General features: G+C 38.3%; 4 protein-coding genes and 1 pseudogene across 5 annotated transcripts in view; 2 read left to right on the top strand and 3 right to left on the bottom strand.

Annotated features, from left to right (window-relative positions):
* LOC118474839 (photosystem I P700 chlorophyll a apoprotein A2-like) overlaps positions 1–8,048 on the bottom strand; it is a 36,871-nt gene extending 28,823 nt beyond the window's left edge. Inside the window, exon 1 of the mRNA XM_035963778.1 lies at positions 1–8,048. This exon is cut by the window's left edge and continues 28,823 nt beyond it. Coding sequence (XP_035819671.1) covers positions 5,814–8,021 — 2,208 coding nt within the window. The 5' untranslated portion in view covers positions 8,022–8,048 and the 3' untranslated portion in view covers positions 1–5,813.
* Positions 1–12,322, top strand: part of LOC118474844 (ATP synthase subunit a, chloroplastic) — a 25,542-nt gene that overhangs the window by 525 nt on the left and 12,695 nt on the right. The window contains exon 1 of the mRNA XM_035963783.1: positions 1–12,322. This exon is cut by the window's left edge and continues 525 nt beyond it; it is cut by the window's right edge and continues 12,695 nt beyond it. Coding sequence (XP_035819676.1) covers positions 1–279 — 279 coding nt within the window. The 3' untranslated portion in view covers positions 280–12,322.
* The window catches only part of LOC118474838 (DNA-directed RNA polymerase subunit beta''-like), a 29,708-nt pseudogene that overhangs the window by 6,327 nt on the left and 11,059 nt on the right, over positions 1–12,322 (top strand). Inside the window, exon 1 of the transcript XR_004854426.1 lies at positions 1–12,322. This exon is cut by the window's left edge and continues 6,327 nt beyond it; it is cut by the window's right edge and continues 11,059 nt beyond it. The product of XR_004854426.1 is annotated as a DNA-directed RNA polymerase subunit beta''-like (transcript).
* The window catches only part of LOC118474847 (photosystem I assembly protein Ycf3), a 39,802-nt gene that overhangs the window by 26,895 nt on the left and 585 nt on the right, over positions 1–12,322 (bottom strand). The window contains exons 2-3 of the mRNA XM_035963785.1: positions 11,797–12,026; positions 1–11,065 (exon numbers count right to left, since the gene is read on the bottom strand). The exon at positions 1–11,065 is cut by the window's left edge and continues 26,895 nt beyond it. Coding sequence (XP_035819678.1) covers positions 10,907–11,065; positions 11,797–12,026 — 389 coding nt within the window. The 3' untranslated portion in view covers positions 1–10,906. The remainder of the gene's footprint in view (positions 11,066–11,796; positions 12,027–12,322) is intronic.
* LOC118474840 (ATP synthase subunit beta, chloroplastic) overlaps positions 307–12,322 on the bottom strand; it is a 22,528-nt gene continuing 10,512 nt past the window's right edge. The window contains exon 1 of the mRNA XM_035963779.1: positions 307–12,322. This exon is cut by the window's right edge and continues 10,512 nt beyond it. The gene's annotated coding sequence lies outside the window, so the exon portion shown is untranslated.

Here is a 12,322-nt window from a genome sequence, read left to right as displayed (position 1 = left end):
AAAGGATTGAGTTATTTCGAAAAATATATTAAACCAACCCCAATCCTTTTACCTATTAACATCCTAGAAGATTTCACAAAACCATTATCACTTAGTTTTCGACTTTTCGGAAATATATTGGCGGATGAATTAGTCGTTGTTGTTCTTGTTTCTTTAGTCCCCTTAGTAGTCCCTATACCGGTCATGTTTCTTGGATTATTTACAAGCGGTATTCAAGCTCTTATTTTTGCAACGTTAGCCGCAGCCTATATAGGTGAATCCATGGAAGGTCATCATTGAATTAACTAGTTTTTGAAATAGTCTTTCTTTTTTTAGCTTAGCCCAATTCATGCATGATTCCGGATAATCCTCTTAGTTGGAAAACTAAATAGTTCGAAAGGCGTATGAATATACAACCTAGAGTTGTAGGAGAGAGAATAGACTATATTATGGAAGAGGTAAAGTATATATGCATTCAGGGGGGCCAAGTCAGGTTAGATCTATATCTTTAATGCCTATAAGACAGTCATCTTTTGTGTGGCTTTCTAAAGAATGATTTTAGAATCGGATTCAATAGAAAATGAGAAATAGGCAAACAAAATAGAAGAAACAAATGTATATGGGATTTTTTTTATTCCTAAGTTAGATTCATTATCTAATCCGATATATAGAATTCCCTTCTATATGGAACTGGATTCCATATCTAGTTCTATGCAGCATATTGTTATCAATTGTATATCTTGATTTGATTCCTATTGGATTTGGATTAGTTCGATTTCAATAGGGGTTCTTCCTGTATTTCGTCTTTTATTATGTTAGATGAAGGGGAAAAAATGGGAACTCAAAGATATCGAAGAGTAAAAAAAGGATGGAATAAAAGAGTGATTGGTTGAAAAGAAAGAGAAATAGAATAATGAGAATCATATGGATTTACACAAACCTCTAATGATTAGAAACTAAAAAACGAGATCTCGAAGTAATTCGAACGATTTCGATTATCATTTATTTGTACTTATTAGTTACTTCTACCCGATAGAGCTTAGAAGTTGGAAGTAATAATTTCTTGGTTGATTGTATCCTTAACCATTTCTTTTTTTTTTGACACGAGGAACTCATCATGAATCCACTAATTGCTGCTGCTTCCGTTATTGCTGCTGGATTGGCCGTAGGGCTTGCTTCTATTGGGCCCGGAGTTGGTCAAGGTACTGCTGCAGGACAAGCTGTAGAAGGTATTGCGAGACAGCCAGAAGCAGAAGGTAAAATAAGAGGTACTTTATTGCTTAGTCTAGCTTTTATGGAAGCTTTAACAATTTATGGACTGGTTGTGGCACTAGCGCTTTTATTTGCGAACCCTTTTGTTTAATCCTAAAAAAGAAAATGAGTCCTTTAGATTAGATACTTTTTTCTTTTTTTAGTACATGGCATTTGCTTATGTAATTCTAAGTATATCAATACTTTACTTTACTCCTATTTATTATATTATTTCTTTTTTATATTATTCCGGAAATTTTGTATTTATCGGGACAGACAATACCCTAGGAACCCCAAGAAGGGCTGATTTGAGCATGATCAATTTAGAGGATATGCTCGCCCTCTTCCTTCCCGTCCTTAGTTTAGGACAGTGGAAAGTATTTTTCCTTTTATTTTAGGAATTTTGGGAACATTTCAACAAAGGAGATCTTTCACAGGTCAAACGAGACCTAAGACTTAATCTAAAAGAAATTATTAGATTGAATCTATTTGCATTAAAAAAACCGATCAAAAAGGACGAGCGAAGTAAGTAATCGAAAAACTTTCTTCTTTGTTCGTCCTATCTATAAGAGGAGAGCATATGAAAAATGTAACCCATTCTTTTGTTTTTTTAGCTCACTGGCCATTCGCTGGGAGTTTCGGGCTTAATACCGATATTTTAGCAACAATCTAATAAATCTAACTGTAGTGGTTGGTGTATTGATTTTTTTTTGGAAAGGGAGTGTGTGCGAGTTGTCTATTTCAAGAATAGATTGGATCTATCCGGCTGCACTTTAGAATATTTTTAGTATTTTTTTTGATAAATAAGAAAAGGTGCACGATCTCGACGAATTACTTCTGAATAACTTCAGAAATCATATGGAAGAACCATAGCATTTCGCGATTCATTGGTAAATTTACTTTGATTCTCTATAGACCAATAATGTGAGACCATTAACACGGTTAAAGCTAAACTGCTTGAAGTCCGGGCAAAAAGGGGTACTCTTTCTACAACTACATTAGTATTAGTCTCGAAATGCTTTAAACGGGAATAGCTAGTGTAGAATTTATCTGATATAGAACACTCATATCGATAAAATAGTTTGAACTATTTACTAGAAGGGCACGCAGCCCTTTTTCCAATGCCAAATCGACGACCTATGTATAAAAAAAGAGAAATTTTTTGGATTTGAAGAAAAATAAAAGGAATTCTATCAATTTTTATTTTCCATTTATTTAGTTAGTTTTTCTTAATGAAATTGAAATTATTAACTAACAGAGCAAACACAAATAAAGAAACAACTTTGCTGACCATGATAGATTTTTATCTAGTTGGAAGAGTCCTCTTAATATTCATCTAGTCTTATATAAGTTTGGGTATATAGAAATACAAACAGAAAAGAGAGGATAGAGGATAGGCTCATTACATAAAAAAAAGATATGGAAATAGCCATAATACATAACAAAAAAGAAAAAAAGGAGCGGGAGAGCCAAATGAATCGAAAGATTCATGTTTGGTTCGGGAAGAGATCATAAAAATTGTAAACTTAATAGCAAGATAATCTACTTTCATTAAAAGATTTATTAGATAATCGAAAACAGAGGATTTTAAGTACTATTCGAAATTCGGAAGAATTGCGTAAAGGGACCCTTGAACAACTCGAAAAAGCTCGTATTCGATTACAGAAAGTCGAACTGGAAGCAGATGAGTATCGAATGAATGGATACTCTGAAATAGAACGAGAAAAAGAAAATTTGATTAATGCTACTTCTATTAGTTTGGAACAATTAGAAAAGTCTAAAAAACGAAACCCTTTATTTTGAAAACAAAGGGCGATGAATCAGGTCCGACAACGGGTTTTCCAACAAGCTGTACAAGGAGCTCTAGGAACTCTGAATAGTTGTTTGAATACCGAGTTACATTTCCGTACGATTCGTGCTAATATTGGCATTCTCGGGGCCATAGAATGGAAGAGATAATTCAATTTATTAGGTTTTGAACTTCTACTTTGTTTAGAATTTAGGCATTATTTTTCCCTTGCTTCCAAAAAAAAAAAATTAAAGAAACACTAATGGCAACCCTTCGAGTCGACGAAATTAATAAAATTCTCCGCGAACGTATTGAACAAATAATAGGAAAGTAGGGATTGAGAATATCGGTCGCGTAGTGCAAGTGGGGGATGGGATTGCTCGTATTATAGGTCTTGGTGAAATAATGTCAGGTGAATTAGTCGAATTTGCAGAAGGGACGAGAGGTATTGCTCTGAATTTGGAATCTAAAAATGTTGGGATTGTATTAATGGGCGATGGGTTGATGATACAAGAGGGAAGTTTTGTAAAAGCAACAGGAAGAATTGCTCAGATACCCGTGAGCGAGGCTTACTTGGGTCGTGTTATAAATGCTCTCGCTAAACCTATTGATGGAGAGGCGAAATTGTCGCTTCAGAATCTCGCTTAATTGAATCTCCTGCTCCGGGTATAATTTCTAGGCGTTCCGTATATGAACCCCTTCAAACAGGGCTTATTGCTATCGATTCGATGATCCCCATAGGGCGCGGTCAGCGAGAGTTAATTATTGGGGACAGACAGACTGGCAAAACAGCAGTAGCCACAGATACAATTCTCAATCAAAAAGGTCAAGATGTAATATGTGTTTATGTAGCTATCGGTCAAAGAGCATCCTCCGTGGCTCAAGTAGTAACTACTTTCCACGAAGAGGGGGCCATGGAAATACACTATTGTAGTAGCTGAAATGGCGGATTCACCCGCTACATTACAATATCTCGCTCCTTATACGGGAGCAGCCCTGGCTGAGTATTTTATGTACCGCGAACGGCATACCTTAATAATTTATGATGATCTCTCCAAACAGGCACAAGCTTATCGCCAAATGTCCCTTCTATTAAGAAGACTCCCGGCCGCGAAGCTTATCCAGGGGATGTTTTTTATTGCATTCACGCCTTTTAGAAAGAGCCGCTAAATTAAATTCTCTTTTAGGCGAAGGGAGTATGACCGCTTTACCAATAGTGGAGACTCAATCTGGAGACGTTTCCGCCTATATTCCTACTAATGTAATTTCAATTACAGATGGACAAATATTCTTATCCGCGGATCTATTCAATGCCGGAATTCGACCTGCTATTAATGTGGGTATTTCAGTTTCCAGAGTAGGATCCGCAGCTCAAATTAAAGCCATGAAACAAGTAGCTGGCAAATCAAAATTGGAACTAGCTCAATTCGCAGAATTACAAGCCTTTGCACAATTCGCCTCCGCTCTGGATAAAACAAGTCAGAATCAATTGGCAAGGGGTCGACGATTACGGGAATTGCTTAAACAATCCAATCAAACCCTCTCCCAGTGGAAGAGCAGGTAGCTACTATTTATACCGGAACGAGAGGATATCTTGATTCGTTAGAAATTGAACAGGTAAAGAAATTTCTGGATGAGTTACGTAAACACCTAAAAGATACTAAACCTCAATTCCAAGAAATTATATCTTCTAGTAAGACATTCACGAGCAAGCAGAAACCCTTTTGAAGGAAGCTATTCAGGAACAGCTTGAACGGTTTTCCCTCAGGAACAAACATAAATATAGCATGTCTACTCTTATTAGTATAACTCGTGTTAGTAGAAGAGGAATCAAAGATTTTTCATTTGAATCATGCAAAATTTTTTTTTCGTTTAGTATAGTTATTTAAAGAATAGATAGAAAAAGATTGCGTCCAATAGGATTGAACCTATACCAAAGGTTAGAAGACCTCTGTCCTATCCATTAGACAATGGACGCTTCTCTTTCTTATTTTATTCTTTCTTTTTTATATTTCAGAGAAATAATAAAAAACTGTTAGACCGAAACTCTTTTAGGAAAGAAAAACAAATCCATATACCATATACAAATGGATGATACATATATCATAAAGAAGAATATGGAGCAGGTAGTCCAGTATCGAACCCGTAACCCCCAAGGTTATGAGCTTTGTGAGCTACCAAACTGCTCCACCTTCTTAGCGGGAAACTAGTGGGTGGATAGGCCCCTCTACCATATCTATACAAATAGAATAGTCCATTTATACAGAATGGTAAAGAGGGCTCTTCTACGATCATCAATTCGAGAAACCATACAAATATGAAAGAAAGGGTATTTTTATCCTTACCAACTGGATCTTGTTGCACCCGGTAACAAACATGCATAAACCATTTCTCGAAGTATGTGTCCGGATAGCCCAAAGTCTCGATAGTTAGCTCTAGGTCTTCCGGTTAAAAAACAACGTCGATGAAGGCCGTGTAGGTGCACTATTACGTGGTAGGGATTGCAATTTTTCTTGCATTTTTGTTTTTTTTCGCTCAAACTCAAAGGGGAAACTTTGCTTCTTATCTTTTTTTTTTGAGGATCGACGAATCAAATGATATTTTGTTCTAATTTCTGCCGCTTCTTCTCCCTCTGAATCAAACTTTGTTTGCCATAATGTGCCGTTCCTATTATTACCAAGTATATGGTTCTAATCCTAGATAGAAAAATAAATAGCAAAAATCTAAAAAGGCGGATCCTCCCTCTCCATCAAGAGTAATGAACTGGGTTCTGATACAGTACAAAAAAAAATAACTAAATTAACAAACTTGCTGATGTTGAGGCAATCAAGAAAGCTGCATAAGTGAATATATAACCCACGGAAAAGTGGGCTAATCCGACCAATCTTGCTTGCACAATGGAAAGAGCCACGGGCTTATCTCTCCAGCGAATTAAATTAGCCAAAGGTGTCCGTTCATGAGCCCATGCTAAAGTCTCAATTAATTCCTGCCAATATCCACGCCAGGAAATTAAGAACATAAATCCTGTAGCCCAAACAAGATGTCCAAATAAGAACATCCAAGCCCATACTGATAAACTATTCATCCCAAAAGGATTATATCCATTAATAAGTTGTGAAGAGTTTAACCATAGGTAATCTCTTAACCATCCCATCAAATAAGTGGAGGATTCATTAAATTGTGAAACGTTGCCCTGCCATAATGTAATGTGTTTCCAATGCCAATAAAAAGTAACCCATCCAATGGTATTTAACATCCAGAAAACTGCCAAATAAAACGCGTCCCAAGCAGAAATATCACAAGTACCGCCGCGCCCTGGGCCGTCGCAAGGAAAACTATACCCGAAATCCTTTTTATCCGGCATTAATTTGGAACCGCGTGCATCTAAAGCACCCTTTACTAAAATCAATGTAGTTGTATGCAAACCTAGAGCAATAGCATGATGAACCAAGAAATCCCCAGGTCCTATTGTTAAGAAAAGCGAATTACTATTCTCATTAACAGCATTCAACCATCCGGGCAACCATATGTTTCGACCTGCATTGAAAGCGGGGCCATTCGTTGAAGATAAGAGTATATCGAACCCATATGTCGTCTTACCATGAGCAGATTGTATCCATTGGGCAAATATAGGTTCAATCAAGATTTGCTTTTCTGGAGTACCAAAAGCAAGCATAACGTCGTTATGAACATAAAGGCCCAAGGTATGGAATCCTAGGAAGAGGCTAGCCCAACTTAAATGAGATATGATAGCTTCCTTATGGTCTAACATTCTTGCCAATACATTATCTTCATTCTGTTCCGGATTGTAATCCCTAATGAAAAAAATAGCTCCATGAGCAAAAGCCCCTGTCATGATGAACCCTGCAATGTATTGGTGATGAGTATATAAAGCAGCTTGAGTAGTAAAGTCTTGTGCTATGAATGCATAAGCAGGTAAAGAGTACATATGTTGAGCTACTAAGGAAGTAATAACCCCTAAGGAAGCTAGAGCAAGGCCTAATTGAAAATGAATCGAATTATTGATTGTATCATAAAGGCCTTTATGCCCACGTCCTAATCGACCCCCCGGAGGAGTATGTGCTTCTAAAAGATCTTTGATACTGTGCCCAATTCCGAAGTTAGTTCGATACATATGACCGGCAATGAGAAAAATAAATGCAATAGCTAAATGATGATGAGCAATATCGGTCAGCCACAAACTTTGTGTTTGTGGATGGAATCCCCCAAGAAGGGTCAGAATGGCAGTTCCCGCTCCTTGAGTGGTACCAAATAAATGATTACTCGAATCAGGATTTTGGGCATAAAGATTCCACTGACCCGTCAGAAGGGGACCCAACCCCTGGGGATAGGGTAATACATCTAAGAAATTATTCCATCGAACGTACTCCCCCCTGGATCCGGGAATAGCAACATGAACTAAATGTCCTGTCCAAGCCAAAGAACTTACTCCGAAAAGTCCTGACAAATGATGATTCAGACGAGATTCGGCGTTTTTGAACCACGAAAGGCTTGGCTTCCATTTGGGTTGTAGATGTAACCAACCCCCTATTAAGGATAGCGTAGAAAGAAATAATAGAAAAAGAGCTCCAGTATAAAGATCTTCATTGGTGCGCAATCCAATTGTATACCACCACTGATAAACCCCAGAATAAGCGATATTCACTGGACCGGCAGCACCTCCTCGAGTAAAGGCTTCCACAGCGGGTTGCCCAAAATGAGGATCCCAAATGGCATGAGCAATAGGTCTTACGTGTAAAGGATCCTGTATCCATGATTCAAAATTTCCTTGCCAAGCTACATGAAACAGATTTCCGGACGTCCATAGAAAGATTATTGCTAACTGCCCAAAGTGAGAAGCAAAAATGTTCTGATAAAGACGTTCCTCAGTAATATCATCATGACTTTCGAAATCATGTGCGGTAGCAATACCAAACCAAATACGACGAGTAGTGGGGTCCTGAGCTAAGCCTTGGCTAAACCTGGGAAATCTTAATTCCATAATGCCTTTCAAATCCTCCTAGCCACTATCCTACTGCAATAATTCTCGCTAAGAAGAATGCCCATGTTGTGGCAATTCCACCCAGAAGGTAATGGGTTACTCCTACAGCACGTCCTTGTATAATGCTCAAGGCTCTAGGCTGAGTAGCAGGAGCAACTTTTAATTTGTTATGAGCCCAAACGATAGATTCAATGAGTTCTTGCCAATAACCACGGCCGCTGAATAAAAACATTAAACTGAAAGCCCAGACAAAATGAGCGCCTAAGAAAAAAAGACCATATGCAGATAATGAAGAACCATAAGACTGAATTACTTGGGATGCCTGTGCCCACAAGAAATCTCGAAGCCAACCATTAATCGTAATGGAACTCTGCGCAAAGTTTCCCCCTGTGATATGAGTTACTATCCCTTGATCACTTATAGTACCCCAAACATCCGACTGCATTTTCCAACTGAAATGGAAAATGACTACCGAAATAGAATTGTACATCCAGAATAGACCTAAGAAAACATGATCCCAGGCGGATACTTGACATGTTCCCCCTCGCCCAGGTCCGTCGCAAGGGAAGCGAAAGCCAAGATTTGCTTTATCAGGTATCAGACGGGAACTGCGAGCAAATAAAACACCTTTCAAAAGTATTAATACAGTCACATGGATGGTAAATGCGTGAATGTGATGGACTAAAAAATCTGCGGTTCCTAATGGAATAGGTAACAAAGCTACTTTGCCGCCTATAGCTACTAACTCGCCGCCTCCCCACGTTAAGCTGGTACTTGTTGTTGCACCAGGAGCTGTTACGCCAGGCGCGCCAGCATGGATATTTTGTATCCATTGAGCAAAGATGGGTTGTAATTGTATGGCGGTATCCGAAAACATATCTTGGGGACGGCCTAAAGCACTCATGGTATCATTATGAATGTACAAGCCAAAACTGTGAAAACCCAGAAATATACATACCCAGTTAAGGTGGGATATGATTGCATCGCGGTGTCTAAGGACGCGATCTAATAGATCGTTGTATCGAGTAGTTGGATCATAGTCTCTTACCATAAAAATGGCTGCATGTGCAGCAGCACCAACTATTAGAAATCCGCCAATCCACATGTGGTGTGTGAACAAGGAAAGTTGTGTACCGTAGTCAGTAGCTAGGTATGGATAGGGGGGCATAGAGTACATATGATGAGCTACAACAATAGTTGTAGAGCCTAGCATAGCTAGGTTAAGAGATAATTGAGCATGCCATGACGTTGTTAGGATTTCATAGAGACCTTTATGGCCTTGTCCTGTAAATGGGCCCTTATGAGCCTCCAAAATATCTTTAAGTCCATGACCAATACCCCAATTGGTCCTATACATATGACCAGCGATCAGGAAAAGAATAGCAATAGCTAAATGATGGTGTGCAATATCGCTCAACCATAGACCACCGGTTATTGGATCTAGTCCTCCGCGAAAACTAAGAAATTCCGCATATTTGGACCAATTCAAGGTGAAAAAAGGGGTTGCTCCTTCGGCAAAACTAGGATAAAGTTGAGCCAAAAGGTCGCGATTCAAGATAAATTCATGAGGAAGTGGTATCTCTTTAGGATCAACCCCAGCGTCGAGAAATTGGTTAATCGGTAAAGATACATGGATTTGGTGTCCCGCCCAAGAAAGAGACCCAAGTCCTAATAATCCCGCTAAGTGGTGATTCAACATGGATTCTACATCTTGGAACCAGGCCAATTTGGGAGCGGCTTTGTGATAATGGAACCAACCGGCAAAAAGCATTAACGATGCAAAAATCAATGCACCAATTGCGGTACAATAGAGTTGTAATTCACTAGTTATTCCGGATGCTCGCCAAATCTGAAAAAAACCAGAGGTTATTTGGATTCCTCGGAAACCCCCGCCTACATCACCATTCAAAATTTCTTGTCCTACTATTGGCCAAACTACCTGAGCACTGGGTCCAATGTGAGTAGGATCGCTTAGCCATGCTTCATAATTGGAAAAACGGGCACCGTGGAAGTACATGCCACTCAACCAAAGAAAGATAATGGAGAGTTGGCCGAAATGAGCACTAAAGACTTTTCGGGAGATCTCCTCCAAATCACCGGTATGACTATCGAAATCGTGAGCATCAGCATGTAGGTTCCAGATCCAAGTGGTAGTATCGGGGCCCTTAGCTATTGTTCTTGAGAAATGCCCGGGTCTGGCCCATTCCTCAAAAGATGTTTTTATAGGATCCCTATCCACAGCAATTTTAACTTCTGGTTCCGACGAACGAATAATCATTAAGTCCTCCTCTTTCCGGACAAGACATACAAAGAGACCCGCCAACTGTCTTTTTATTGAATCTTTTAAAGATAGATATTATGATTAGTCCTTTTCTTTACTATCTACCGTCCTTCTATTTTTTTTTTTTAGTTATTCACTGGAGCAATTATATATTGAAGTCAATCCGAGGCAAGTGTTCGGATCTATTATGACATAAGGATTAGGTGCCTAACGGACATTGGTTATTCTGGAAAATTATTTCCCGACATAACAAAAAAATCTTTTTTTACGTTTTAATTTAAGAAGCTGGTGTATTTTTTTTCTGAGGGTATAAGCCCCTATCTACATCTACTTTCCTTGAGTGAGCATAATATAGATTTTTTGATTCGATTCAAAATTCCAAGATAACTCATTAGAATTATTAATAAGACCGTCCTGATATATTAGGTAGGAATATTTAGATTGCCGATTTTTATGTACTTTATTACTTCTGTTCCAGAGCCTATCCCTATTGTTTATCCTTATGAAATATGATATAAAATTGAAGGTAGAAGAAAGGGATATAATGAAATTCTTGATTTGATTTTCAACCAAACCACCCTTTTTATGAAAATGGAGAGTGGTCTTATTCAAATTCAAAGCGCTTCGTAATCTTTAACCAGTTCTGTGCTTCAATATAATTTCCTGGAGTAAGCGCTATAGCTTGTTTCCAATACTCAGCAGCTTGATCAAACCAAGCTTCCGCAATTTCCGAATCGCCCTGTAGAATGGCCTGTTCTCCTCGGTTGGAATAGGCAGTTCCTTTCCCTAGAACCGTACTTGAGAGTTTCCTACCTCATACGGCTCAGAAATTGCTATCTTAATTTCCCCTATCTTAACTGAATTCGATTTCTCAAAAATCAATCCAATTTCTTCTTGGGTTAAGCAGAAGAAGTTAATTACCTAAGTTTCAAACCCTAATTTTGATCAATAATCAGTTTGATCTTTTCTCCCACCTTCAGAAGAATGAAGCATAGATAGACCTATATCCTTCGTTCGAATTTTCTGAAAGGTAACTATCTCGGTTTCGTTTCTTTCATATATGAAATTTCTATAGAATCCTGGAAAAAGACCTTTTTCCATAAGAAAGAAAAAAGAACTTACTATCTTTGGGATCTGATACTACACCGCTGCTTAATCCCTTAGTGGATCGGCTTTATTACATAAGCGGATTCCTAAATTTTGTCCCATATCGTGGTATAATGAAGCAGTTTTTTTTAGTTGTATCGACCCAGTCGCTCACTAATTGATCTTTACGGTGTTTTCTCTATCAATTTCAGCTTTATCCATAGAATAGTAGTATAGGCTCTACTTTCTTCCTATTTTGATTCTCGTGAAGTGTCCTTCCTTCCTACAGCTGATAGGGTAAAATCGTTGTTTTGACGATCCCTATGTAGAAAGCCCTCTTTTCTAGTATTCACTAGAAAATTTCCTCCTTTCTTTTTTTTCTTCTTTCTATAGTGGAGATAGTCGCACGTAATGACAGATCACGGCCATATTATTAAAAGCTTGCGGTAAGAAGGGGTTTCGTTCTAGCGCCCGGAAATAATATTCCAAAGCCTTTGTATGCTCTCCATTGCTTGTGTGTATAAGGCCTATGTTATATAGTATATAACTTCGATCATAGGGATCAATTTCTAGTCGCGTAGCTTCATAATAATTCTGCAAAGCTTCCGCATAATTTCCTTCGGATTGAGCCAACATCCGTTACGGTCGTTCATTCTATTCAAAAAATCTCCGTTCCAAAACCGTACATGAGGTTTTCATCTCATACGGCTTCTCCCTTCTATACATAGTACTAAGCGAAAAATCTATAGAATAAAAATCGAATTAGTCCCATCTCATTATGGACCGAAGGGGGCTGGTATTTTTCCAAGAAATCTCTAGCCAACCTTCCCCCAAGAGGTTTTTCTTAACACCAATGAATTATATTAATGCTAGAGGAAAACGATAGCTCCAAGAATTTCTTTGTTCTCAACGCCTCCTATTTAGAGGAATTAGC

The sequence above is a fragment of the Zea mays genome, unplaced genomic scaffold (assembly GCF_902167145.1).
Source record: "Zea mays cultivar B73 unplaced genomic scaffold, Zm-B73-REFERENCE-NAM-5.0 scaffold_34, whole genome shotgun sequence".
Classification (NCBI taxonomy): Eukaryota; Viridiplantae; Streptophyta; class Magnoliopsida; order Poales; family Poaceae; genus Zea; species Zea mays.
This window is presented reverse-complemented; position numbering and strand designations above follow the sequence as displayed.